At 59.0% G+C, this 24,703-nt stretch overlaps 2 protein-coding genes across 8 annotated transcripts; both read left to right on the top strand.

Moving 5' to 3' along the window:
- Window positions 1–104: 104 nt before the first annotated feature.
- On the top strand, window positions 105–10,666 carry FDPS (farnesyl diphosphate synthase). Of its 4 annotated transcripts, none has more exons than XM_019822436.3 (11): window positions 162–252; window positions 1,050–1,265; window positions 1,362–1,503; window positions 3,260–3,400; window positions 7,941–8,021; window positions 8,152–8,274; window positions 8,766–8,854; window positions 8,945–9,017; window positions 9,633–9,710; window positions 9,790–9,924; window positions 10,387–10,666. In XM_019822436.3, the coding sequence occupies exons 1-11, from the start codon at window positions 176–178 to the stop codon at window positions 10,585–10,587; spliced, it is 1,356 nt and encodes a 451-aa protein (XP_019677995.3). In that variant the 5' UTR covers window positions 162–175; the 3' UTR covers window positions 10,588–10,666. The 4 variants fall into 4 exon arrangements, with proteins under 4 accessions (XP_006943150.4, XP_006943151.4, XP_019677995.3 ...); XM_019822435.3 differs by having other exon boundaries at window positions 163–252; window positions 1,341–1,503; XM_006943088.5 differs by lacking the exon at window positions 1,050–1,265 and having other exon boundaries at window positions 105–252; window positions 1,341–1,503.
- Window positions 10,667–10,913: 247 nt separating this feature from the next.
- RUSC1 (RUN and SH3 domain containing 1) lies at window positions 10,914–18,828 on the top strand. Of its 4 annotated transcripts, XM_023247612.2 has the most exons (10): window positions 10,914–11,016; window positions 11,677–13,134; window positions 14,364–14,462; window positions 14,608–14,684; window positions 14,789–14,963; window positions 15,038–15,143; window positions 15,296–15,342; window positions 15,849–16,398; window positions 16,885–17,013; window positions 18,202–18,828. In XM_023247612.2, the coding sequence occupies exons 2-10, from the start codon at window positions 11,763–11,765 to the stop codon at window positions 18,368–18,370; spliced, it is 2,724 nt and encodes a 907-aa protein (XP_023103380.1). In that variant the 5' UTR covers window positions 10,914–11,016; window positions 11,677–11,762; the 3' UTR covers window positions 18,371–18,828. The 4 variants fall into 4 exon arrangements, with proteins under 4 accessions (XP_023103380.1, XP_023103381.1, XP_044904690.1 ...); XM_023247613.2 differs by lacking the exon at window positions 10,914–11,016 and having other exon boundaries at window positions 11,658–13,134; XM_045048755.1 differs by lacking the exons at window positions 10,914–11,016; window positions 11,677–13,134 and adding an exon at window positions 13,509–13,776.
- Window positions 18,829–24,703: the final 5,875 nt, after the last annotated feature.

The raw sequence follows: 24,703 nt of genomic DNA, 5'->3' as shown, positions 1-24,703 counted from the left end.
ATGCAGGGCCCCATGCTCGCACGAGGGGATGCAGCCAATCAGCGTGGCTCGTCTCTGCCCAGCCAGCCCGCGCTAGATCGCGTCGTCCTGTCCCTCCTGCCGCATGCCGGGAATTGTAGTCTGATGGGGCCTTTCCGCCTAGAGCTAAGGGAGCTCGGGAACTACTAGACCCAGCATGCCGCGCGCGCAGCACAGCGGCTTTCAGGAGTACCCCGCCAACACTCTGGAGCAGGAGCCTGCATCCGGGAGCAGGTGAGAGAGGTCTCCGGCCGGCGCTCAGGCCGCGGTGGGAGGCTCGGCCCCAGCTCCGCGGCTGCACTTGGAGGCGCACGAGGGCCAATCTCTTGCGTCGGAGGCCCCGGTGTTGGGAGCCCGTGGGCCGGACTGGCTGACCCTCTGGGTGGGCGGAAGCCGCCGGGATGTGCACTGTGCGCGCTCCGAGCCTCCCCGGCCGCCCGATGGCTGCTCCGAGGCTGGCCATGCGCTGCCTGTGACCACGGACCTCGTGTCCGTGGTTCCCGGGGTTGCGGCGTAGTCTGCGTCCTCTTGGGGTATCTCCGAGCCTGCGCACCCCCTCCCCGCCTCCCAGGGGAGACCTGGGTTCTAGATTTGGCTCTGCCACTGGTCACGTATCTTCCTGCCTCTTCGAGATTCCGTTTGGCCTTCGTGAAATAGGGTGCTTTAAGGGTCCTCCCAGCCCCTGGTCCTCAGGTCCTTCAGTCTGGGCTCTTCCAGCTGTGCTCCAGGACTTGGGGGAAGAAGCCAAGGCAGTAGCGATTCCAGAGGTTCCCCGCAGGGTTGACGGTTGAGGGGATGTAGTTGGGTGGCATTAAGTTATTTTAAGTGCGTACCTAAGTGCCATCAGTCGACTTCCAGCCAGCCGGTCAGCCGTTCTTTCCCCCCTTGCATTAACTTCTTCCTGTAAATGCCCTGGAGCCTAGCTCGGGAGAGGGCGGGGCATTCTGGGCCCCGAGGTGAAAGGCTGGGGGTGGTGGGGGTGACCTGGGGAGCCGCAGCCCAGCGTCTGCCTGTGGTGCTTGCCCCTGCAGGGAGTGCTCAGTGCCCCCTCCCTATGCCACCCCTGTGATGCCCCTGTCCCGCTGGCTGAGATCTGTGGGGGTCTTCTGGCTGCCAGCTCCCTGCTGGGCGCCCCAGGAGAGGTGGCTGGGTTCCCTCCTGCGGCCCTCCCTGGTGCACGGGGGCCCAGCCCCGGGGGCCTGGCACGGTGCCCGCTGCTGGTGCCAAGCGTGGACAGAGGAGCCTCGGTGAGTGTGGTGGGGTGAGAGGCTTTGGGGAGGGGAGCAGTGCTCAGGTTTCTGACTTGTGCCTCCTCTCCTCAGAGCACTTTACTCCTCCCTCAGAATGAATGGAAACCAGAAATTGGACCCTTATGCCCAAGAAAAGCAGAATTTCATCCAGCACTTCTCCCAGATTGTCAAGGTGCTGACCGAAGATGGCACGGGCCACCCAGAGATAGGAGATGCCATTGCCCGGCTCAAGGAGGTGAGGGATTTGTGACTTCAGAGTGGGAATCTTTGGTTCATTCTATAAGCGTCTGGGGGTCCTGGCTTATAGGGGGGGAGCTGGCATTCACCTGAGTGGCTCTGGGTCTCCTCTGGAGGGGGCGGGGCCTGGGCAGGGATACTCAGTGCTTCAGGACTGCTTTGCATGAAGGGTGAAGAGGGTGAAGGCTTTAATCTGGTAAGTCTCTGATTTTGTTGAGAAAGGGAATTAGGTGTCCGAGGTCACAAGATGCTATTTTGACAGGGACCCGGGAGGAAGGCAGCCTGAGGCGGGCCAGGTAGAGCTAGGGCATCATCAGAAACCCCTGCTCCAGGAGAAATCTGGCTGGGAATTCTTTTTTCTTTTTTCTTTTTTTTTTAATTTTAGAAAAAGAGAGAGTCTGAGCAGGGGAGAGGGGCAGAGGGAGAGAGAATCACAAGCAGGTTTGTGGAGCCTGACACAGGGCTCAGTCCTACAACCTTGGGATCATGACCACGACCTGAGCTGAAATTGAGATGCTCAACTTCCTGAGCCACCAGGCGCCCCCTGGCTGGGATACTTAAGTTGCCTAATTCTTTTATTCTTTTGGGGGGTATCTAGTAATTCTTTTTTTTTTAATGTTTATTTTGGGGGGGAGGGGCAGAGATAGAGGGGGACAGAGGATCCCAAGCAGGCTTCACACTGTCAGCACAGAGCCAGACATGGGGCTCGAACTCATAAAGCCAGAGATCGTGACTTGAGCCAAAGTCGGACGCTTAACCGGCTGAGCCACCCGGGCTCCCCTATTTAGTAATTTTTATAAATACTGTTGAAGCTAGGAAAAGGTTTGCCTACGCTGGGATGGAGACTACAGGGGGAGGTGCTCCCAACGCATTAGAGCCTGTGGACGGCAGAAGGCAGAAGGCAAAAATGGAGTTCCCAGCAGGAGACGCCCCTGGAAGGCTGGGGGGTGGGTCCCCTCCTGAGCTCTCTTCTGGCCTACTCTGGGGCCTTGTCTTTTTTTTTTCTTTAATGTTTATTTTGAGAGAGAGACAGAGACAGAATGCGAGCGGGCGAGGGGCAGAGAGAGCAGGAGACACAGAATCGGAAGCAGGCTCCAGGTTCTGAGCTGTCAGCACAGAGCCTGACATGGGGCTTGAACTCATGAACTGGGAGATCATGACCTGAGCTGAAGTTGGACACTTAACTGACTGAGCCACCCAGGTTCCCCGGCCTTGTCTTTAATACAGTGAGCGAGGCTTTTCACTTGCAGACAGTTTGAATTGTGGGTAGGAGGAGGTGGCTGGGAAGCATAGGAGAGGTGGGGACGGGGCAGGAACCTGGGAAGGAGAGACCTGAACTTGCCACCCATTTCTGTGGCGTGAACCCTTGCCTCTGGGTTCAAGCCCTGCTTTGGGCTCGGGGACAGATTTTGCTGTGCAGTATGGAGGCTTTAAATTTACTGAGGAATGCAGTGCCTGGCTAGGTCAGTCAGTAGAGTGTGTGTGACTCCTGATCTCAGGGTTGTGAGTTCAAGCCCCATGTTGGGCATGGAGCCTGCTTAAAAAAAAAAAAAAAGGGAAAAGAAAAAAAATGTACTGAGGAAGACCACCCAGAGAGGGCTGGGGGCGGGGGAGCCACTCCAGAGACTCCCCGGAGGAGGAGCTGTGTTCGAGGAAGTTGAAGTTAGGTGGCGGTTGGAAGGGAGAGAGGGTGGGGTGCAATCTCGGAGCGGCCCTCTGCGAACACGCCGCCCTGCCCTCCCCCCTGCACCCAGGTCCTGGAGTACAACGCCGTCGGAGGCAAGTACCAGCGGGGCCTGACGGTGTTGATAGCCTACCGGCAGCTGGTAGAGCCCGGGAAGCAGGATGCCGACAGTCTCCGGCGGGCCCTGACCGTGGGCTGGTGTGTGGAACTGGTGAGAGGATGGGGCGGGGGAGCGGAGGTTTTACCAGGGTGGGGGTATCCTGGGGGGCAGGGAGGGATGAGCCGAAAATTAATTTCTCCACGTGTTTCTGTGCGGCAGTAATCGAATTTGGACACCGAATTACCCCAAGGTTAACAAATGTGCAGAACCTTGTTGCCAGGGGGTACATATTTAATCCACAAACTAGCCGTGGGCCAGGGCCTTGGAACTGGACATAAAGGCGTCGCCTCTGGGGCACCTGGGCGGCTCATTCTGTTGGGTGTCTCTTTATTTGTTTTTTTGAAATGTTGATTTATTTTTGAGAGACAGAGAGTGGGTCGAGGTGGAGGAGCGTGACGCAGAGGATCCGAAGTGGACAGAATATGACGGCAGAGGTCCCGACTCGGGGCTCAAACTCTTGAATGGTGAGATCATGACCTGAGCTGAAATCAGACGCTCAACCAGCTGAGCCGCCCTGGTGCCCCGAGCATCTAACTCTTGATCTCAGCTCAGGTCTTGATCTCAGGGTCATGAGTTTAGCCCCTAGCTGGGTTCCATGCTGAGTGTGGAGCCTACTTAAAAAAAAAAAAAAAAAAAAAAAAAGTCAACTCTTTCCTCTGAGCAGAGGATAACCACGCAAACGGTGTAGTTCTTCCAGAAGGTTACTCCAAAGCAGAGACTGGAAACTTTCAGCCCACTGGTAGTTTTCAAAAATTAAAGGCCCTAAATTTAATTAAGAAGAGATGTCACATAAAACCCCATATTTCTGGCATTGCTTGGAAAATTGCTAGATCCGGGCCCAGATACCCACATAGCAGCAACTGGCTGACATTGAATCATAGCCACTGACCCCACAACAGGGCACGTGCTCTCTTGTGTGGCCCCGTCCTGCTCTGCTCCAATCCCCTTGTCTCCTATACCCGGTTCATTTGGCCCTTGAAGGGGCATTGTTTCCTGGCCTGGCCTAACGCCTTCACTAGTGACAAGGAGACTGGGTCCCAGGAGGGGTGCCAGGCTCTGAGGAGGGTGGCAGTGAGCCCAGAAGGGAAGACACTTAGGACATGATGAATGACGGACACGCTGAGGCTTCTGGCCTGCCTCAGGGGAAGACGTGATGGGCTCGGGGTCAGCCATGCCGCATTCTGGGTTTGGTTTGGGCAGCGTGGGCGGGACTGTGGCGTTCGGCTGTTGGAAATTCCAGTCTGTAGCTTGTGAGTGAGATGGGCCTGGAGAAGAGGGATTTGCCTCCAAGGAGGTAAAGGATAGTGGCATCACTGAGGGACAGGTGATGGGCAAGGAGGCCCAGGGCAGAGCAGGGGCGCAGAGCTCGGGGACCAGGCGGGGGAGGATTTGAGGGCCCAGTGGTTCACCTGCTGGAGATTAATTGTCATGAATTAGAGCTGCACCTGTGAGTGTTTCTTTTTAAAAAAAAAATTTTTTTTTCAACGTTTTTATTTATTTTTGGGACAGAGAGAGACAGAGCATGAACGGGGGAAGGGCAGAGAGAGAGGGAGACACAGAATCGGAAACAGGCTCCAGGCTCCGAGCCATCAGCCCAGAGCCTGACGCGGGGCTCGAACTCACGGACCGCGAGATCGTGACCTGGCTGAAGTCGGACGCTTAACCGACTGCGCCACCCAGGCGCCCCAAGTGTTTCTTTTTTTAAACGTGGCGGTAGTGCTGTCCCTTCCCCAAGGTGCTTTTGAGCTGTCCCCCATTGTTTTTGTTTGGGTGATTAAAAAAAAAAAGTATCTTGAGAGAGACCGAGAGAACATGAGCGGGGGAGGGGCAGAGAGAGAGAGAATCTCAAGCCGGCCCCAGGCTGTCAGCAGAGAGCTCGATGCTTGGACTCCCGAAACTCTGAGGTATGACCTGAGCCGAAACCAAGAGTCGGCCGCTTAACCGACTGAGCCTCCCAGGCGCCCCTTGTTGTAATCTCTGGTTTTATCTTTCTACCTCTGCCTCATTTCCTTCAATCTCTTACTTTTCTATCTCAGGATTCACCTCCTAGACACGAGGACATTTGCCCGTATATCCACAGGACCGTGATCACTCGTGTCTTAGTTCATTTGGGCTGCTACGACAAAATAACACGGACTGGGGTAGCTTATAAAGAACAGAAGTTTATTTCGCAGAGTTCGGGGGGCTGGAGGTGGGAGATCACGGCACTAGTGTGGTTGGCGAGGCCCTCATCCTGGGGCTGGGGCGGGGGCACCTTCCCGCTACACCCTCTTGTGGCCAAAGGGGCCGGGGACCTCCGGAGGCCTGTCGTGAGGGCCCTGTCCCGGTGCCCGTACACCTCCCGGAGGCTCCGCCTCCTCATCCACAGTTAGGATTTCAACATACACATTTGCAAGGATACATTCAGGCCATAGCAACGTTCCGGGATAATTTATTTAACACCGGTACAGTAATATTATCTAATGTATATTTCTTTTTTTTTATTTCATAAACGCCAAATTTAATATATTGTCTGGTGGCTTTAGGTCATATTCCTTTCTCCTTGACCTTAAAATTCTTCCAATATCCCTCTTCTGGCCTTGGGAGAGTCTGATGAATTTTTTTTTTTTTTTTTTTTTAATTTACATCCAAATTAGTATAGAGTGCAACAGTGATTTCAGGAGTGGATTCCTTAGTGCCCCTCCCCCAGTTAGCCCATCCCCCCTCCCCCAACCCTTCCCGTAACCCTCAGTTTGCTCTCCATATTTATGAGTCTCTTCTGTTTTGTCCCCCTCCCTGTTTTCATATTATTTTTGTTTCCCTTCCCTTATGTTGCTTTGTTTTGTCTCTTAAAGTCCTCATATGAGTGAAATCATAGGATTTTTGTCTTTCTCTGACTAATTTCACTTAGCATCATAGCCTCCAGTTCCAGCCACGTAGCTGCAAATGGCAAGATTTCGTTCTTTTTTGATTGCCGAGTAATACTCCCTTGTGTACATAGACCACATCTTCTTTATCCACTCATCCATCGAGGGACATTTGGGCTCCTTCCATCCTTTGGCTGCTGTCGACAGCGCTGCTGTAAACGTGGGGGTGCGTGTGTCCCTTCGAAACAGCCCACCTGTATCCCGTGGAGAAACGCCTAGCAGGCAATTGCTGGGTCGTGGGGTAGTTCTATTTTGAGTTTTTTGAGGAACCTCCATCCTGTTTTCCGGAGTGGCTGCACCGGGTTGCATTCCCGTAATGTATATTTCATAGTTAAATTTCCTCATTGTCCACAAAAAGTCCATTCTAAGTTGTTTGTTTTTTTTTTCAAATACTCAGGATCCAGTCAAGAGTAATGGGTTCTTCTTCGATCTTTAATCTTTAATCTTTAGAATAGTCCCTCCAGCGTAACTGACTAATACTGTGGATAGGTTTCTCATTTAGTTGAGACTCTGGTACCGGTGTGTATTTTTTAAGTCCCTACAAAACAGGAAGTGCAGTTGGGTTACGAACTGCGGTGGGACGGAGGAGACTGAGGGAAGCCGCAGAACGAATGCCCCTGGAGACCGTGTGGGTTGAGTGGAAGAGAGTGGACCGGGAGCTTCAGTGGAAGCATGTCGCTCAAAGTAAACACTACGTACATGAGACGCGTGCCTCCGATATGGGGGCCCAGAGCCTGCCCCAGGATGAGGGCAGACATGGAGGTGTGGATGGACGCCTCCTTCCCCGAGGATTCACTTGGGAAAAGAGCGGCGGCCACCGTAGTCCTTTCTGTATGGGGCACGGCAGAGCCGACGGGTGGCGCTGGGGGCTCCGAGCGAGGCAGGGCCGCTGGTGCAGAGTTCAGGGCGGAGTGAAGATCTAAACCGTGTTCTGGAAGGCCGTGTTCGAAGTCTCGGAACCTGACTACAAGAAGTATTGGGGTACGCGGCGGCGTTTCGCTCTCTGTTACACATGCATTTGTTACACATCGTCTCCGGGGCCGGCTGTTTGAGCCTCTGGGAGCTCCGGGGGGGCAGATGTTGGCCTTGCCTCCGAGGACCTCCCAGCCCGCTGGGAAAACTCGTGTATCCTGGGGACCTCAGGAAGGCTGGGACTTAGAAGCCCTGGGCTGCTGTTTGAGTGGTTAAATGGTTAAGACCCATGGGTGAAAGTTACCAGGGGTCAGACTTCGGTTCTGTCCCTATTAGACCTGCACCCTTAGATGAGCTCCCTGAGGTGGGGCTTTGTCCCGCACACGGGTGTGTAAGCAGAGTGCCCGGGGACGACACGGGAACAGCTGCCTTTTATTCCAGAAGTCAGGTAAAGTCAGTCTGCATGAAGGAATCTTCCCTTCAGCATTCAAGGACGTTTTTGGCCAGGGATCAGTCTGTGAAGATCTAACCTCCCTGACCCCGGGGTCGTCTAGGGCTGTGTGTTTGGGGACGTCCGAGGTCCGCTGGGAGTCTCTCACTCTGGAAATGAGAGCTGTGACCCCACGTTATACCTGGAACGCCAGATCCAACGAAGTCCTAGGATTTTGCGAAGTCCCACAGCACAGCACAGATGTCCCAGCCGCTCCGTCACCGGCAGAAGGAGCACCTCCAAGGAGACCGAGGGTCTTACCCCACTCTTCCTTCTCCTGTAGCTCCAGGCTTTCTTCCTGGTGTCGGACGACATCATGGATTCATCCCTCACCCGGCGGGGGCAGATCTGCTGGTATCAGAAGGTGCGATACTACCGGGCGAGAAGCCAGCAGTGGGCGTGGCAAAGGGCCTGGGGTGGTGGTGACCTCGAGCCCGCCTAGGTGTCCACAGTGGCCAGAGATTGACCGCATGTTTCTTCTGCGTCCCCGACAGCCAGGCATAGGTCTGGATGCCATCAATGACGCGTTGCTTCTGGAAGCATGTATCTACCGCGTGCTGAGGCTCTACTGCCGGGAGCAGCCCTATTACCTGAACCTGATTGAGCTCTTCCTACAGGTGTGCTGCAGGCCTGGCCTCCCTGGGCCACTTTCATCTGGCATCGCTCGGGGCACGGGAGAGCGCTAGGTCTGCCGGGAAGGGTGCCGGGCAGGGTGGTGGCAGGAAGGGCTTCCCTGGTCTCCGTGATCGGGTCAGGATGGGCCATGAGGCTCGGGGCCCTCTCCCTCTTTTTTTTTTTTTAATTTATTTATTTTGAGAGAGTGAGCGAGTGAGCCACTGGGTGGGGGAGGGGCAGAGAGAGGGGGAGAGAGAATCCCAAGCAGGCTCCCCACTGACCACGCAGGGCCCGATACAGGGCTCGAACCGTGAGATCATGACCTGAGCCGAGATCAAGAGTCAGACGCTTAACCGACTGTGCCACCCGGGCACCCCAAGGGCCATGTCCTTGCTGCCTCTCTGACTGCCCATGGCATGGGATGTGGGTCCCGGGATTTCAGGGTTTCCCAGCCCTGGAGAAAGGCAAGGTTATGGGCCATCTTCCTCCTCAGAGTTCCTATCAGACTGAGCTCGGACAGACGCTGGACCTCATCACGGCCCCCCAGGGCAATGTGGATCTCAGCAGATTCACTGAAAAGAGGTGAGGGATGGTGGGAACTGCATCTGGACGGCCCGGGAGGGCTGTGCTGGGCACTGCCCTTCTGAGCGGTGTATCTTCTCCCCTGCCCAGGTACAAGTCCATCGTCAAGTATAAGACCGCTTTCTACTCGTTCTATCTTCCTGTGGCTGCCGCCATGTACATGGTGAGTGAGCCTCCCCACCCTTGCTGCCCCCCGATGGGGCTTTTGGACAAGAGGGCACAAAGCAGATGTCTTCGGGCAGTCTCGTGCCCCCACTGCGTGGCTGTGTGACCTCGACCAAGTTACTTAAGCTGTCTGAGCCTGCTCTCAGTTGTAAGATGATAAAGTTCCCTCCCCGGGATTTTTATGACCATTAGCCAAGGCAAGGGACGTGAAAGCAGTCAGCCCGTGGAGTCTGGATGGGAGTGGGGAGGAGGTCACACGGTGTGATGTGGAGAACCCTGGGCTAACTGCCTGCGCTGACCTCGCTTCTCCATGTCCCTTTTCATCGCGCAGAAGTGGTAAATGGTGAAGGGTTAGGAAGAAGAGTGTTGCCCGGGATCCGCAGGCCTCTGGGGCTGACCCGCCTCTGCTGGCCCTCACCCGGAGGCTCCGCTGGCATAAGCGGGTAGAGGTTGGGCGGTCCAGGCGTCCTGCATCCGGGCGGCCAGGCATGTCTGAAAGGAGAGGGGAGACGATTTGGGGGCTGTGCTGAGGCCACTCCCCCCCCCCAGAGCAGCAGCAGGGAAAGCGGAGGCCCCCCTGGAGTTGGGCTCACCGCTCCCCTTTCCGCCGTAGGCGGGCATCGATGGGGAGAAGGAGCACGCCAGCGCCAGGAAGATCCTGCTGGAGATGGGAGAGTTCTTCCAGGTGCAGGTAGGAAGGTGCCGGTGGGAGCAGGCCACAGCTTCCTGTCTCCGGAGCCTCTCCACTCTGCCTTTTCTGCCCCTGCCAGGATGATTACCTTGATCTCTTTGGGGACCCCAGTGTGACAGGCAAGATCGGCACGGACATCCAGGACAACAAATGCAGCTGGCTGGTGGTTCAGTGTCTGCAGCGGGCCTCTCCAGAGCAGCGCAAGGTCCTTCAGGTGCCGGAGAGAGGGCTGTGGCCCTGGGTTCGTAAGGAGGGGGACGGGGCAGTGATTCTCAAGTGGGGGTGCTTTTGCAGACGTTTTTCTGTTGTAACTTGGTGTGCGCATGCGCTACAGGTGCCTCCTGGGTAGAGGCCGGGAAGCCGCCAAATGCACAGAATGCACAGAACGGCTTCCCCCCCCCCCCCGCAGGAGAGTCTCCAGCCCTGAGTTTGAGTAGTGCCCAGGTTGAGAAGCCCCGGGGGAGAAGAAACTGAGTCCTGAGCCAGTATCTGAGCATTTGGGGTGGGGAGACGGAAGTTGAAGATCGGAGGCGCTCAAAGACCCTGGAAACCGGAGGCGGGAAGTAGTGACCAGCGATAGAGATGTTCTGGAATCTGTGCATGAGGGGCGTGCCGGGCACCCGGAGGCGCTGGTGGGGTAGGCTGAGCCCGTTCTCCTGCCCCCAAACCCTTCCAGGAGAACTATGGGCAAAAGGAGGCCGAGAAGGTGGCCCGGGTGAAGGCGCTCTACGAGGAGCTGGAGCTGCCGGCCGTGTTCGGGCAGTACCAAGAAGACAGCTACGGCCGCCTGATGGGCCTCATCGAGCAGCACTCTGCGCCCCTGCCCCCGGCCATCTTCCTGGGGCTGGCGCACAAGATCTACAAGAGGAAAAAGTGACCCGGGGACCGGGGACCGGGGACCGGGAGGGGTTGGGCGAGGCGGGGCCGCGAGGCGCTTAATAAATTGTCGAACCTTGTCGTGGTCCTGTTCCTGCTGTGCTAGCCGGGGGCGCGGCTCCGGCCAGGGTGGGGGTGGCTGCACGGAAGCGGGGACCAGGGGGCCTTGCCTTCGGGACCCCTGAGGACCGAAAGCCTGAGACCTCGAAAGCTGCACGCTGGGCCTCGGTGGGTGACACAGGCGCGACGTCAGGCGCTGGGGGCTGGGTCTGAGCCACGCCACGCCCATGCGTGAAGGGGCGCGGCTGCGCAGCGCCGGCGGGTTGTCCCAGCGCCCCCCCTCCCCCCCTCCTTCCAGTCTGTGCGGTCCGGCGGGGACCTTGGGAGCCGAGGAGGAGCCCGCTGCAGCGGCTGCGGGAGGAGGCCCCTGGTGAGGAGGGCTCGGCCTCGGGACGCTAGAGAGGGGAGGGGGCGGGAGAGGGGAGCAGTGAAGCTGCATAGAGGAGGAGCGGGGCGGCGGCTGGGTGATGGGGACCAGCGCGGAGAGAATGGACGAGCACGGGGTCCCAGCGCAGGTGCACCGAGGCCGCCGAGCTCTGTGCCGGCCGACCTGCCACGCGGACCCGACACGCTGCCCCTTTCGCGCATTGAGCCACGCCATCCCCCACCCGGCTTCAGAGCATCTGGGCGGGGCCTCCCTCGGCCCCTTCCCCTGGGAGTGAAGGGCAGGCTGGGGAAGGGGCGGCGGTGGGGTGGGGTGGGGTGGGGGGACAGGGCCAGACTGCAGCAGAGACGATCTGGGGCTCCATTCCGGGCCCCATCCTTTTTCAAGCCCCCGCACCTCCACGGAGATCCAGAGCGCAGCCGCATTCTCTGACCCTCCCCGCCCCATTCCCGGGGGGCTCCCTTCGGCTCCACCTGCAAATACTGCAGTGGAAACTAATGGTCAGTCGGTGGACATTTGCATCTCATTTAAATATTGTCCGAAGCGGCCGGCGCCTTTCATGCCCGCTGCAGCTGTCAGTCACCTCGGTGTCCTTCCCGCGGCCCGCGCCCTCTCTGGCTGGGTTTCACCGTCCCTGTCTTCCAGGTCTGCGTCTGCGGTTGCCAGGTAGGCGGGTGTGAGAGGCCCGATCCTCCCGATTGTCGAGAGGCCATCCCGTCGCCGGCGGCACAATGCTGTCCCCTCAGAGGGCTTTACTTTGCAACCTCAACCACATCCACCTCCAGCATGTCTCTCTGGGCCTGCACCTGTCCCGCCGTCCTGAGCTACGGGAGGGGCCCTTGAGCACGTCCCCTCCCCCAGGGGACACCGGGGGCAAGGAGAGCCGGGGCCCCTGCAGCGGGGCCCTGGTGGATGCCAATTCCAACAGCCCAGCCGTGCCCTGCCGCTGCTGCCAGGAGCACGGGCCAGGCTTGGAAAACCGGCAGGACCCGGCCCAGGAGGAAGAGGGGGCTGCCTCCCCCTCGGACCCGGGCTGCTCCTCCTCGCTCAGCTCCTGCTCAGATCTTAGCCCTGACGAGACCCCCGTCTCCGTGTACTCGCGGGGCCTCCCTGGAGACGAGCATGTCCGCCCTCAGCCCAGCATCACCCCCCTGGAGCAGGGCTCCCCGCTGGCTTCCGCAGGCCCTGGCGCCTGCTCCCCGGACAGCTTCTGCTGCTCGCCCGATTCCTGCTCCGGAGCGTCCTCCCCTCCTGGCCCTGGCCTGGACTCTAACTGCAACGCCCTGACCGCCTGCCTGGAGCCCCCCTCCCCGGGGCTGGAGGAAGAGGACGAGGGTGGGGAGCAGGACCTCCCTGCCTCCGAGCTCCCAGAGGCGGATGATGATGATGGGAAAACCGACGCTGGGAAGACGGAACCCAGCTGGAAAATCAACCCTATCTGGAAAATTGATACGGAGAAAGCGGAAGCCGGCTGGAGAATCGCGGAGAACAATAACTCTAGCTGCAAAATCAGTGGGCATAGTAACTCCAGCTGGAAAACGGAACCCGGACAACTCGACTCCGGGCGCAAAACCGCCTCGGGGGTAGCCGACCCCGGCTGGAAAGCAGACGCGGGAAGAGCCGAGGCGGGGTGCAGGCGTGACGTCAGCGAGGAGCCGGCGGCTCGCCGGACCGTCACGTCTTTCCACGAGCTGGCCCAGAAGCGCAAGCGGGGCCCGGGGCTGCCCCTCGCGCCGCAGGTCAAGAAGGACCGCAGCGACTGGCTCATAGTCTTCTCGCCCGACAGCGAGCTGCCCCCCAGCGGCTCCCTGGGCGGCTCCCCGGCGCCGCCGCGGGAGGTCACCACCTTCAAGGAGCTGCGGTCCCGGAGCCGCGCCCCGCCCCCGCCGCTGCCGCCCCGCGACCCCCCGGCTGGCTGGGCCCTGGTGCCGTCCCGGCCCCCGCCCCCGCCCGTCCCGCCGCGGAGGAGGAAGAACCGGCCCGGGCTGCAGCCCATCGCCGAGCGGCCGCCCGAGGAGGGCAGGCCGGGCAGCCCCGCGGCTGGAGAGCAGGCCCCGGCCGCCCGGGAGCCCGAGGAGCCGGGCGCGCAGGCCGGCCGTGCGGGTAAGCGGCCGCGGGGAAGAGCGGGGCGGAGGCGGGGCGGGGGGGGGGGGCCGGGCTGCGGCCCCACCCCCGCCTCCGGCCCGCCCCCTCCGTGGGTGCCGCCCGCCGACCCCTCCCGCAGGCCGCCCCCCCCCCCCGGCCGCCGGCGGCGAGCGCTCCGGGAGGGGACCCTGGGGGGCGCCGCCGGGCCGCGGCACTAACTCTCTGCTCCCTCTTTCTCCGCCCGCCCCGCCTGGCTGCCGCCCCGCCCCCGCCGCCCCGCCCCGCCCCCCGCTGCAGCCGGTGCCCCCCCGCCGCCGCCGCCGCCCGCCCCCCGGGCCGCGGCCGACGCGCGCCCCCTGCTGGAAGGCGCGGGCGCGGTGGGAACCCCGCCTCGGGCCGGCCCGCCCCGCGCGGGACTGCGGCTGCTGCCCGTGCGCCTGTCCCCGGTGGGCGCGCACTCGCCCCCGGCCCGGGGGGCCCTACCCTGCCTGGCCAGCCCCGAGCTGGCACTGCTGCTGTCCCCGCTCTTTCCCAGAAGCAGCACCTTCCCCGCCGCGGCCCCCCCGCCCCGCCAGGTGCCCGCCCCCCCGCTGCCACCGCCGCCGCGCCCGCCGAAGGCCCCCGGCCGGACCAGGAGCCCGCCGCCTCCGCCCAGGCTACGTAAGACGGACCCGGGCCCGCCCGTCCCCCGCGCCGGCCCGCCCGCCCGCCGCGGGGCTGGGCCCTGGGCCTCGAGGTCAGGGCGTGGGGGGCGCGGGCCGAGGGCGTCCCAGCTAGCGCCGGGCGACGGGCCTCGGGTCACGCCTCCTGCGCACCGGGGCGGGGGGGGGGGTGCTGGCCGCGCCTCGCTCGGGGGATGGGAGAGAGGCTGGCTCGGGACCCGGTGGGCCCCGCCCGCGCCTCCCAGCCTCCCGATCCCCGGCCGCCCCTCCCGCTGCGTCTCCTCCCACTCCCGGAGGTCGGTCTGTCTGTCCGTCCATTGGCCCAGGCCCCCCACGTGCTCCCCGGGCTGCCCTCCCTACACGCGTCCGGCCGGCGGGGAGCGCGCAGTCCCGGCCGGGGCCTTCGGGGCGGAGGTGGGCGCGGGTGCGGGCGGCGCGCGCGGGACGGGGCGGGAGGGGGGGGGGGCGCTGCGCCTGGCCCTGCCCCCGGCCCTGCCCCCTTGCGGCCTGCGGGCGACCTGTGCGCCGGCCCGGCGTCCTCGGGTCACCCTCGGGTCACGCCGCCGCGTTCTTCCTTCACCCCAGCCCGGAGCTCCTGGTCGTTCGCCGGCGCCCCCGGGGCCCAGCGACGGTGGATGGCAGAAACCCAGGGTGGGGCCGGCCAGCTGCAGGAGCAGAAGAAAGGTAGGACGCTCGGACTCGACCCCGGCCGCCGAGTCGGCTGCGGCTGGTGTGGGCGCCCGGCCCCCGGGGTCACGGTGCGCGAACCGAGGGTCTGCGGGGCCCTCGGGTGAGCGCGGGCACCGACCTCCCTGCCCGGCCCTCGCAGGGCTCCTGATAGCCGTCAGCGCCTCGGTGGATAAGATCATCTCGCATTTTGGGGCCGCCCGGAACTTGGTTCAGAAGGTGAAGGTGTCTGGGGGGGAGGCAGCGGGGGCGAGAGGGGACCCCTGGGGCCCGCACGCGCGGTTGGCAGGGAGGCCGACGTGCCGCGTTGTGCCCGCCCCCAGGCGCAGCTGGGGGACAGCCGGCTGAGCCCGGACGTGGGGCACCTGGTGCTGACCACCCTCTGCCCGGCCCTCCACGCCCTGGTGGCCGACGGGCTGAAGCCTTTCCGGAAGGACCTCATCACCGGGCAGCGCCGGAGCAGCCCCTGGAGCGTGGTGGAGGCGTCGGTGAAGCCAGGTGGGGCGGGCCCGGGCGGGGAGGGGCGGGGGCGCGCGCAGGCCTGGGCCCGGCTGATAACGCGGCGTCCGCAGGCTCGGGCACCCGCTCGCTGGGGACCCTGTACAGCCAGGTCAGCCGTCTGGCCCCGCTGAGCAGCAGCCGCAGCCGCTTCCACGCCTTCATCCTGGGCCTCCTCAAGTGAGTGGCCCTGTTTTCTGGCGCTCCTCCCAGCCCCGGGGACCTCGCGGGTGCACTGGTGGGACGCAGCGGTGCTCTGGTTCCCAGAGAGGGCTGTCGCCTCTGCGAAGCTCATCTCTCATCCCGAACTCCGTTTTTCCTGCCACCCCCAGCACGAAGCAGTTGGAGCTGTGGTTTTCCAGCCTCCAGGAAGACGCAGGTCAGACCCTGAGCCTTGGGGGGGGGGGGGGGCACCTCTCCTGTCGGTCCCACGGACGTCAGAGTGACTTTGGCCCCAGGCGCGACTTTGATTACCCTGCCGCTTCAGGCTTTCAGTGCTTCCGGTTGCCCATAACCGGAGAGACCCAAGTCCTCACCGACACCTCCAGAAGCTTGGTTGTCAGGCCTCTGCCTTCTTCCCCGGCCTCCAGGTCTGGGGCTCTCCCCAGGCCCCGGGGCAGTCTTCTTCCCCATCCTTCCTGCCCCACGGCCCTCCTTGGGTCGTCTTTACCCCAGGAGGCCTGTTCACCTTCATCCCTCGCGTTCTCCTTCCCTGAGGCTCCGGGTTGCTCCCTCGGCCTTCAAGGCCCCCTTTCCCTCCTGCGAGTTATGTGCCACCCTTGTTCCGCGGGCCCTGGTTCCGCTGGGGCAGGGCCGCGTGGGCTCTGCGCCCGCAGCATGGACGGAGGCCGGCCCGGGGCCCGACGGCAGCCTGCACGTCCCCAGGCCTGCTGTCCCTCCTGTATCTGCCCACCGGCTTCTTCTCCTTGGCCCGCGGCGGCTGCCCCGCGCTGACCACCGAGCTGCTCCTGCTGCTGCAGCCGCTGTCCGTGCTCACTTTCCACCTGGACCTGCTCTTCGAACACCACCACCACCTGCCCCTGGGCCCGCCTCCCGCCGCCCCCGCCCCGGGCTCGCCTCCCGCCCTGCAGCACACCGTGCGGGCCGTGCTGCACTGGGGGGGGCGGCTGGCCCAGAGCCTTCGGGGGGCTTCCGGGGAGACGCCTCCAGGCCCTTCAGCTCCCGCGAGCCCCCCCGCACCCGGTGGCTGGTGGGAGCAGCTGACCCAGGCCTCCCGGGTCTACGCGTCCGGGAGCGGCGAGGGCTTCCCTCTCCCCCGGTGGAGGTCCTGGCGTCCCTCCGGCACCGCCGAAGGAGCCCAGGACGGGCCCCTGCCCGCGGAGGAAGCGGCACCAGGCAGAGGCGTGTGGCTGGGGAGACTGTTTGGGGTGCCGGGGGGCGTCACAGAAGCCGACGGTGGAGCCTTGAAGTCCAGGTAATGGGGTAGCCGGGCCCCTCCAGGACTCTGGCTCCTTCTCAGAGCCCCCAGTCATCCCAGTTGGAACCTATAGAGACCGTTTGCGCCAGAGGTTGGCCGGCTTGTTTCCCTAGGGCCGAGCGGCACGTGGTTCCCGTTAGGCCCGCCCTGCAAGCCCCGCAGGTGCCCTCCGTGCTGGTGCTCTTGCCCTGGAGTTTGGCCACGGTGGCCTCGGCCTGTCCAGTGAGCCTAGGGGCCTCCCTGAGCCCGCTGCTCCCAGAGGCCCCTTCCGGGGCGTCGGTGACCTTGGTGGGTGCCCCCCCACCCCGATCACCGTGAGGGTGCCTGTGTCCCGCAGCTGCCTCCGTGCTCCCAGCAGTGACCCGTCCCTGACCCCTTTTGAGTCAGGTGCCCCCCCACGTCCTCCCTCCTCCCAAACCCCGGGTTCTTGGGTTCTTTTTCTGGATGCCCGGTGACCCCTGTGACCCTGTGTCCTTCGTCCAGGAGACCGTCCAGCTGGCTGCCGCCGACAGTGAGCGTGTTGGCTCTGGTGAGGCGGGCGCCACCTCCCGAGACTCTGTCTTCCCCCGAGGAGCCTGAGGCCGCAGCCCCGAGCGCCCCGCAGACCCACAGGTCAGGAGGGCGGCTTCTGCTTGGGGAGAGTGGGGGTCAGGGGGGTCGTGGCGCAGAGGCCTGGGGCCACGAGGTCAGCTGGTGACCAGTGTGACGCTGCTGCCTCTCAGCCCGTTTCTCTCTCGTCCGTTGGCGATGGTCTTAGGAAGACTAAACCTAAGTGTGTGAGGCCTGTGGTGCCCGGTGGGTGCCTGGGACCAGTCACTTGTTGCTGTCCTCTGAGGGGTCATGCTTCCCTGAGGGTTTTTCAGGTTCAGGCCTGCTTCTACTCCGGAGTCTGGCCTCAGCCTGGTTGTCTCAGTGCACCGAATTAGGTTTCTTTTCTTTTCTTTTTTTAAGCTTGTTTATTTTGAGGGAGAGCGAGCGCGAGTGCAGGGGAGGGACAGAGAGAGAGAGAATCCCAAGCAGGCTCTGCACCGTCAGCACAGAGCCCCATATGGGGCTTGAACCCATGAATCGTGAGATCGTGACTTAAGCGGAAATCCAGTCAGCCGCTTTACCGACTGCGCCACCAGGCGCCCCTGAATTCAGCTTCTTGGCTTTTCCTTCGCTCAACGATTCTGTTCAAGTCCTTCTTACGAGCCGGGCGTTATGTTCTGGGAGGGAACGCGAAGGCACGGGCACTGGAGTCCGTGCCCTCACGGAGCTTGTGGCCCAGGGAGGACCCCGGTGCAGGAACGCGCAGTCCCGTGTGGTGGATGCTCTGGGAGGGGAGGACTGAGTCCCTTGGGGCCAGGTCTGGGGGCGCAGCTGTGTAGGGGGTACCAGGGTGATGGCAGCAGCGAGATGCCTGAGGCCTCAGTGGGTGGGAGGAACCCGGACTCCATCCTTGAGGCCCTGGGAGGCAGCCTGGGGGGACAGGGGCAGGGAGAGGTGAGCAGACCCTGCCCTGGGGCCCGGGAGTGAGGATGGCAGTGGCGTGCAAGAGGAGGGCGGATGGAGTGAAGGAGATACAGGCGCCAAACAAGTTTTTTGGGGGGTGGGGACGATTGGATGTGGGGTCAGGGCGCTGCACATTCTGGCAGGAGACACCCCCCCCCAGGGTGGGGGAGAGCAAGGGGGTGTATTTGCAACGGAGGGGGCCTAGGAGGAGGAACTGGTCCTGAGGGGGGGACTGGTGGGGAGGCCGGGCAGTCGGTCCCCACGCCTCTCCCGGAGCCTCACCTGGCCTGTCCCTCCGGTCCGCAGGGCAGTGCGCGCGCTCTGTGACCACACGGCCGCGGGACCCGGTCAGCTGAGCTTCCGGCGCGGGGAGGTGCTGCGAGTCCTGGGCACCGTGGACGAGGACTGGCTCCGCTGTGGGCGCGATGGCACCGAGGGTCTGGTGCCCGTGGGGTACACGTCTCTGGTCCTCTAGGCCGAGGGCCTTTCCAGCCGCGTCGCCCCCCCGGGAACGGTGACCTGTGCAGGCGCTGCAGAAGCATTGGCCTGTCTGCAATACGACCTGTCTCTCCCCCCCCCCCCCCCCCCCCCCCCCCCGCGTCCGTGTCTGCCGATGTGAGATCCGCTCTCCTTCCTCCCTGTCCCGCCGGTGAAACCTGCTCGTCTTCTAAGTACGAAAGGAATTTCCCTCCACCTCCCTCCTCTTCCCACCTGCGTAAGGAACCGTTTCCCTTCCCAGCCGCACCTCTGCCTTCGTCGTCTGCGAGCGGACCGTCCCCACACTGGAAGGGCCTGGTCTCCTTCCTGCGCATGGACACCTCGCAGCGCCCACGTTGCTTGTATTTATTCTGTGCTCCCGACCCCCCTGCTGGGTGGGCCCGTGGTGCCGGTCCGCCCGCCCCTCCTTTGTCCCAATAAAGTGTGGGCGCTGAACGTGTGTGTGTCACTGGCTCCAGGGCAGAGGCTGCGGGTCGGGGAGAGGCCCCCTCCTGCCGGCCCTGGGTCCTCACTGCTCCCTGCGCCTTGGAGAAGCGGCCGATTGGTGCAGAAGCTCACAGGTGCCCCTCGGTGGAGGCCTGACTGCGTGTCTTAGGAGCCTGAAGGGACCAAGGCGGGTGGGGAGGCCTGGGCTTCCCGACTGTGCTCACACGACCCCGACCGAGGTGCTGGGCAGGATTAGAGGGTTGCAGGGAGGGACGCCCTTCCAGGTAATGCGCCCACTCTGCGGTGACAGAGGTTCAGACAGCACAATAAGGGGACGTCTGTTACTCCGTGGGGAGCGTCACCAGGAAGTTAGAGGACAGGACACTTAGGGGAAACAGAACCAGGAGAGGAAAAGATGCTGACGTTTGCCTTTATCTTGGGGCAGGAAGGTCAAGGGGATGACAGGCTGGCGCAGGGAGAGGCCGGCGTGGAGCCCGACGCCTTACACTTTTGCTGTTTCCTGACTTCCTGCTCCCGTTCCTGCTCCCCGTTCCTGACTTCCTGCTCCCCGTTCCTAACTTCCTGTTCCCGTTCCGGACTTCCTGCTCCCGTTCCTGACTTCCTGCTCCCCATTCCTAACTTCCTGTTCCCATTCCGGACTTCCTGCTCCCGTTCCTGACTTCCTGCTCCCCATTCCTAACTTCCTGCTCCTGTTCCTGACTTCCTGCTCCCTATTCCTGATTTCCTGCTCCCCGTTCCTGACTTCCTGCTCCCGTCCCTGACTTCCTGCTCCTGTTCCTGACTTCCTGCTCCCTATTCCTGATTTCCTGCTCCCCGTTCCTGACTTCCTGCTCCCCGTTCCTGACTTCCTGCTCCCTATTCCTGATTTCCTGCTCCCCGTTCCTGACTTCCTGCTCCCCGTTCCTGACTTCCTGTTCCCCATTCCTGACTTCCTGCTCCCGTTCCTGCTCCCCGTTCCTGGCCGGCTTGTGTCACTAATCTTGCTCTGATTTCGTTTTGTGTCTGGCTGCCCTCCCAGTGTCGCTGCCCTCCCAATTTCAGGCCTAAGTTTGCATTTCAGGTGTGCTCTAGCGTGGGGTTCACTCACACCGGATTCTGAGAGCCGCTGGGACCCGCTAGCTGCAGCCTTAGGGCAGCGCTCCTTCACGGAGGCTCTCCAACTGCTTTCTCCTCCTCTGGCGTTTGAACTTCTTAAGCAGTACTTGTGGAAGACTACTGTGACTTTGGCTTTGTGACCAGTGTTTCCCACAGGGAGGTCTGCACGGTGACCCACCGTTCCTGGGTATGGCCACGGAGCTGTCATGTTCCAGGACCCCACCTGCCCTGTCCTTCTGACTCCTGTCCCCATGTGCTAGGTGTTACAGTGCGTAACTCTAACAACTGGGAAGTGTCCTCAAACGATATTGCTGAGATATGGTGATATTTGTGGTCACAGCCTAATGGGTCTCAGGCTTGTGTAGGCAGTAAGAGTAACAGACCTCCTTGAAGGACATCATGAAACAGACCAAATGTTGATACGGAATTAGCTTTGCACTATTCCATTTAAAAAAAGAAAAAAATTTTTTAACGTTTATTTATTTTTGAGACAGAGAGCGACAGAGCATGAACGGGGGAGGGGCAGAGAGAGAGGGAGACACAGAACCGGAAGCAGGCTCCAGGCTCTGAGCCATCAGCCCAGAGCCCGATGCGGGGCTCGAAGTCACGGTCCGCGAGATCATGACCTGAACTGAAGTCGGACGCTTAACCGACTGAGCCACCCAGGCGCCCCCTGCACTATTCCATATTACCTAGAACAGCTATAGTAGGTACCAATGGCTAAAAAGTAATGAAGGGTACAAAGTTTAAGAAAAACTGCCAATGTGCTGCCTTTGCATCGTGATGAGACTGCATCCTGTTGCCTGACAACAGGACAGCCTCTCGTCCTCCTGGGAGCTGACAGACGCTGAGCTCTTCGCGATCATCTCTTTTTTTAAAAAGTAATCAATTGAAAGTCATAATTCCAACACAGGTAACATACTTTGCTATCTTAGTTTTAGATGTACAACATAGTGATTCAGTAATTCTGTGCATTACTCAGGGCTCATCATGTTAAGTGGACTCTGAATCCCTGTCACCCATTTACCCACCCCCCACCCACATCCCTTCTGGTGGCCACCAGTGTGTTCTCTCTAATTAAGAGTCTGTTTTCAGGTTTGTCTTTTTTTTTTCTTTTCCTTTGTTTTTTAAATTCCACATATGAGTGAAACCGTATGGTATTTACCTTTCTCTGGCTTATTTCGATCAGCATAATACCCACTAGACCCATCCATGTTGTTGTAGATGACGAGACTTCATTCTTTTTTGTGGCTGAGTAATGTGCCAATGTATATGTATACGACTTCTTCTTTATCCATTCATCTCTCAAGGGACTCTTGGGCTCCTTCCATTATATGGCTACTGTAAATAATGCTGCAATAAACATAGGGGTGGGAGGCCCTGGCCCTCTGGGTCAGTGGAGCATGTGACTCTTGATCTCGGGGCTCTGGGTTTGAGCCCCACGTTGGATATAGAGATTACCTAAAAAAATCTTAAGCCCCCCCAAACCATAGGGGTGCATGTATCGTTTCAAATAAGTGTGTTTGTATTCTTTGGGTAAATACCCAGTACAGGAATTACTGGGTCACATGGTAATTCTATTTTTTTTTTTTAATGTTTATTCATTTATATTTGGGAGAGTGAGCGGGGGAGGGGCAGAGGGAGACCCAGAATCTGAAGCAGGCTCTGTGACGTTAACACAGTGTAGAGCCCGACTTGGGGCTCAGACCCACAAACCATGAGATTATGGCCTGAGCTGAAGCCAGATACTTCACCAACTGAGCCATCCAGGTGCCCACCATTTTCCACAGTGGCTGCATCAGTCTGCATTACCACCAACGGTACACGAGGGGTCCTTTTTCTCCATGGCGGTTTCTTGTGTTTTTTATTTTAACCACTCTGACAGGTGTGAGGTGATACCTCATTGGGGTTTTGATTTGCATTTCCCTGATGAGTGATGTTGAGCGTCTTTTCATGTGTCTGTTGGGCATCTGGATGTCTTCTTCGGAGAAATGTCTATTCATGTCTTACGCCTATTTTTGATTATTTTTTTTATGTTGAGTTGTAGAAGTTCATTATATATTTTGCATACTAACCCTTGATTGGATATATCATTTGCAAGTATCTTCTCCCATTCAGGAGAATGTCTTCGTTTTATTTTTTTATTTTATTTTTAATGTTTATTTTTGAGAGAGAGAGAGAGAAAGTGCGTGCGCAAGTCAGGGAGGGGCAGAGAGGGGGACAGAAGATCCAAAGCAGGCTCCACACTGTCAGCGCAGAGCTAGACATGGTGCTCAAACCTATAAACTGTGAGATCATGATGGGGGGGGGGGGGCTGAAGTGCGACGCTCAACCGACTGAGCCACCCAGGCGCCCCTAAAGATTTTAAGTAATCTCTACACCCTCTGTGGGACTCAGAACCCCCGAGATCAAGAGTCACATGCTCTCCCAACTGGGCCAGCCAGGAGCCCCAGTTTTGTTGTTTCCTTTGATAGGCAGAAGCTTTTTAATTTTGATGTAGTCTTAATAGTTTACTTTCGCTTTTGTCTCCCTTGCCTCAGGAGACGTTCCTATGGCCAGTGTCAGAGAAATGACTGCCTGTACTCTCTTCTAGGATTTTTATGGTTTCAGGTGTCACATTTAGGTCCTTAATCCATTTTGAGTTTATTTTTGTATATGCCGTAAGAAAGTGGTCTAGTTTCATTTTTTGCATGTTGGCTATCCAGCTTTCCCAACGTCTTTGTTAAAGGCGCTCTAATTTTTTTTAACTTTGAAAGAGAAAGAGAATGAGAGGGAGAGAGCATGAGCAAGGAAGGGGCAGAGAGAGAAAAATCCCAAGCATGCTCTGCGCTGTCAGAACAGAACCTGATGCAGGGTTCAAACTCACAGATCATGACCTGAGTGGAAATCAAAGTTGGACGCTTAAACGACTGAGCCACCCAGGTGCCCCGAGGCGGTCTTTTTTTCCCCCATTGTATATTCTTGCCTCCTTTGTCGAAGATTAAATTGATCATATGATGGTAGGTTTATTTCTGGGCTCTCTGTTCCGCTGATCTGTGTCTGCTTTGGGCACATTGTTTTACTATAGCTTTGTAGCACATCTTGAAATCTACAATTGTGGCACCTCCAGTTTTGCTTTTCTTTTTCAAGGTTACTTTGGCCAGAGTCTTTTGTGGTTCCATACAAATTTTGGGATTATTTTAGTTTTGTGAAAAATGCTGGTGGTATTTTGGTAGGGGCTGCATTAAATCCATAGATTGCTTTGAGTAGTACAGACATTTTAACAATATTTATTCTTCCTGTCCATGAGCATGGAATCTTTCCATTTGTTCATGTCATCTGCAATTCCTTTCATCAGTGTTCTGTAGTTTTCAGAGTACAGGTCTTTCACCTCCTTATGTTTATTCCTAGGTTTTGTTTTTGGTGCAATTGTAGATGGGATTTTTTTTTTTGGGGGGGGGACTATTAATCTTTCTGCTGCTTTATTATTAGTGTGTAGAAATGCAATGTATTTCTGCACATTGATTTTGTATCCTGTAACCTTACCAAAATCATTTATCGGTTCTAGTAGTTTTTTGGTGGTCTCTCAGGTGTTCTATATAATAGTATAATGTCATCTGCAAATAGTGTGTGTTCCTGTTTTCTTATCAACCTGGATGCCTTGATTGCTTTTTCTTGTCTGATTGCTGTGGCTAGGACTTCCAATACTATGTTGAATAAAAGTGGTAAAGAGTGCACATCCTTATCCTGTTCCTGATCTTTAGAGGAAAGGCTCTCACTTTTTCACCATCGAGTATGATGTCTACTATGCGTTTTTCACATACAGCCTTTATTAGGTTGAGGTATGTTGCCTTTAAACCTACTTTGTTAAGGGTTTTTAATCATGAATGGATTAAATGGTACTTTGTCAAATGCTTTTTCTGTGTCTATGGAAATTACCACGTGGTTCCTATACGTTCTCTTGTGGACGTACTGTATCACGTTGATTGATTTGCAAATATTGAACTACCCTTGCATCCTGGGAATGCAGCCAACGGTCTTGATGCTTCTGAACTTCGAGCCTCAGTGGTGACCTATGTCTGGGATGACATTTTGTCAGGTGTTTCCGTCGTTGGCCGGAGTGGATTTATCCTCCTCATTAGTGGGGTCACACTCGGCTATTGGACACCTTTCTATTTGGAGATAAACATGAAGATTTTGGAATTCCGAGCCCAACACTAGGTACCAGGTGGTCCCTGGCAAGCTGCTGAGACTCCGTTTTCATGTCTACGAAATGGGAGTAGGAACTACAGAGCTGTCACGAGGGTCATTGGTCTAACTAGCTGGGTGGCCCTGGGCAAGTTACTATCACTAACCTGTTGCTTTAAGTCCCTCATGTGGGACGTTGGGTTTTGGTACCGACCTGAAAGGGCCGTTGTGAAGATTAATAAATGTGTACACGTCGACTGCTTCTGATGACACGGTCTAGCACGGTGGCCTGAAGTTACTGTCGCCAGCCTTGGAGGTGGGGAGTATCAAACGAGGCCACGTGTGTGTGCGTGCATGTGCGCAGAGGACAGAAGGGGAAACGATCGTTCTGTTGATTGGTTGGGCTGGGCTCAGACCGAAAAGATCCCAATGTTGAGGAAACGGCTTCACCTAGGAGTCGGCACCGGTGAGTGCGCTCCTGGGGGGCCCAGGATGCTGGTGCTGCGGTGTGAAAAAGACCTCTTTGGAAACAGGCAGGAGAAGATCCTGGAAGATAGATGAGGATAGGGAAGAGGGAAAGAATGGCACGCTCACCACTCTG

This window comes from Felis catus, chromosome F1 (assembly GCF_018350175.1).
Source record: "Felis catus isolate Fca126 chromosome F1, F.catus_Fca126_mat1.0, whole genome shotgun sequence".
NCBI classification, from domain to species: Eukaryota; Metazoa; Chordata; class Mammalia; order Carnivora; family Felidae; genus Felis; species Felis catus.
This window is presented reverse-complemented; position numbering and strand designations above follow the sequence as displayed.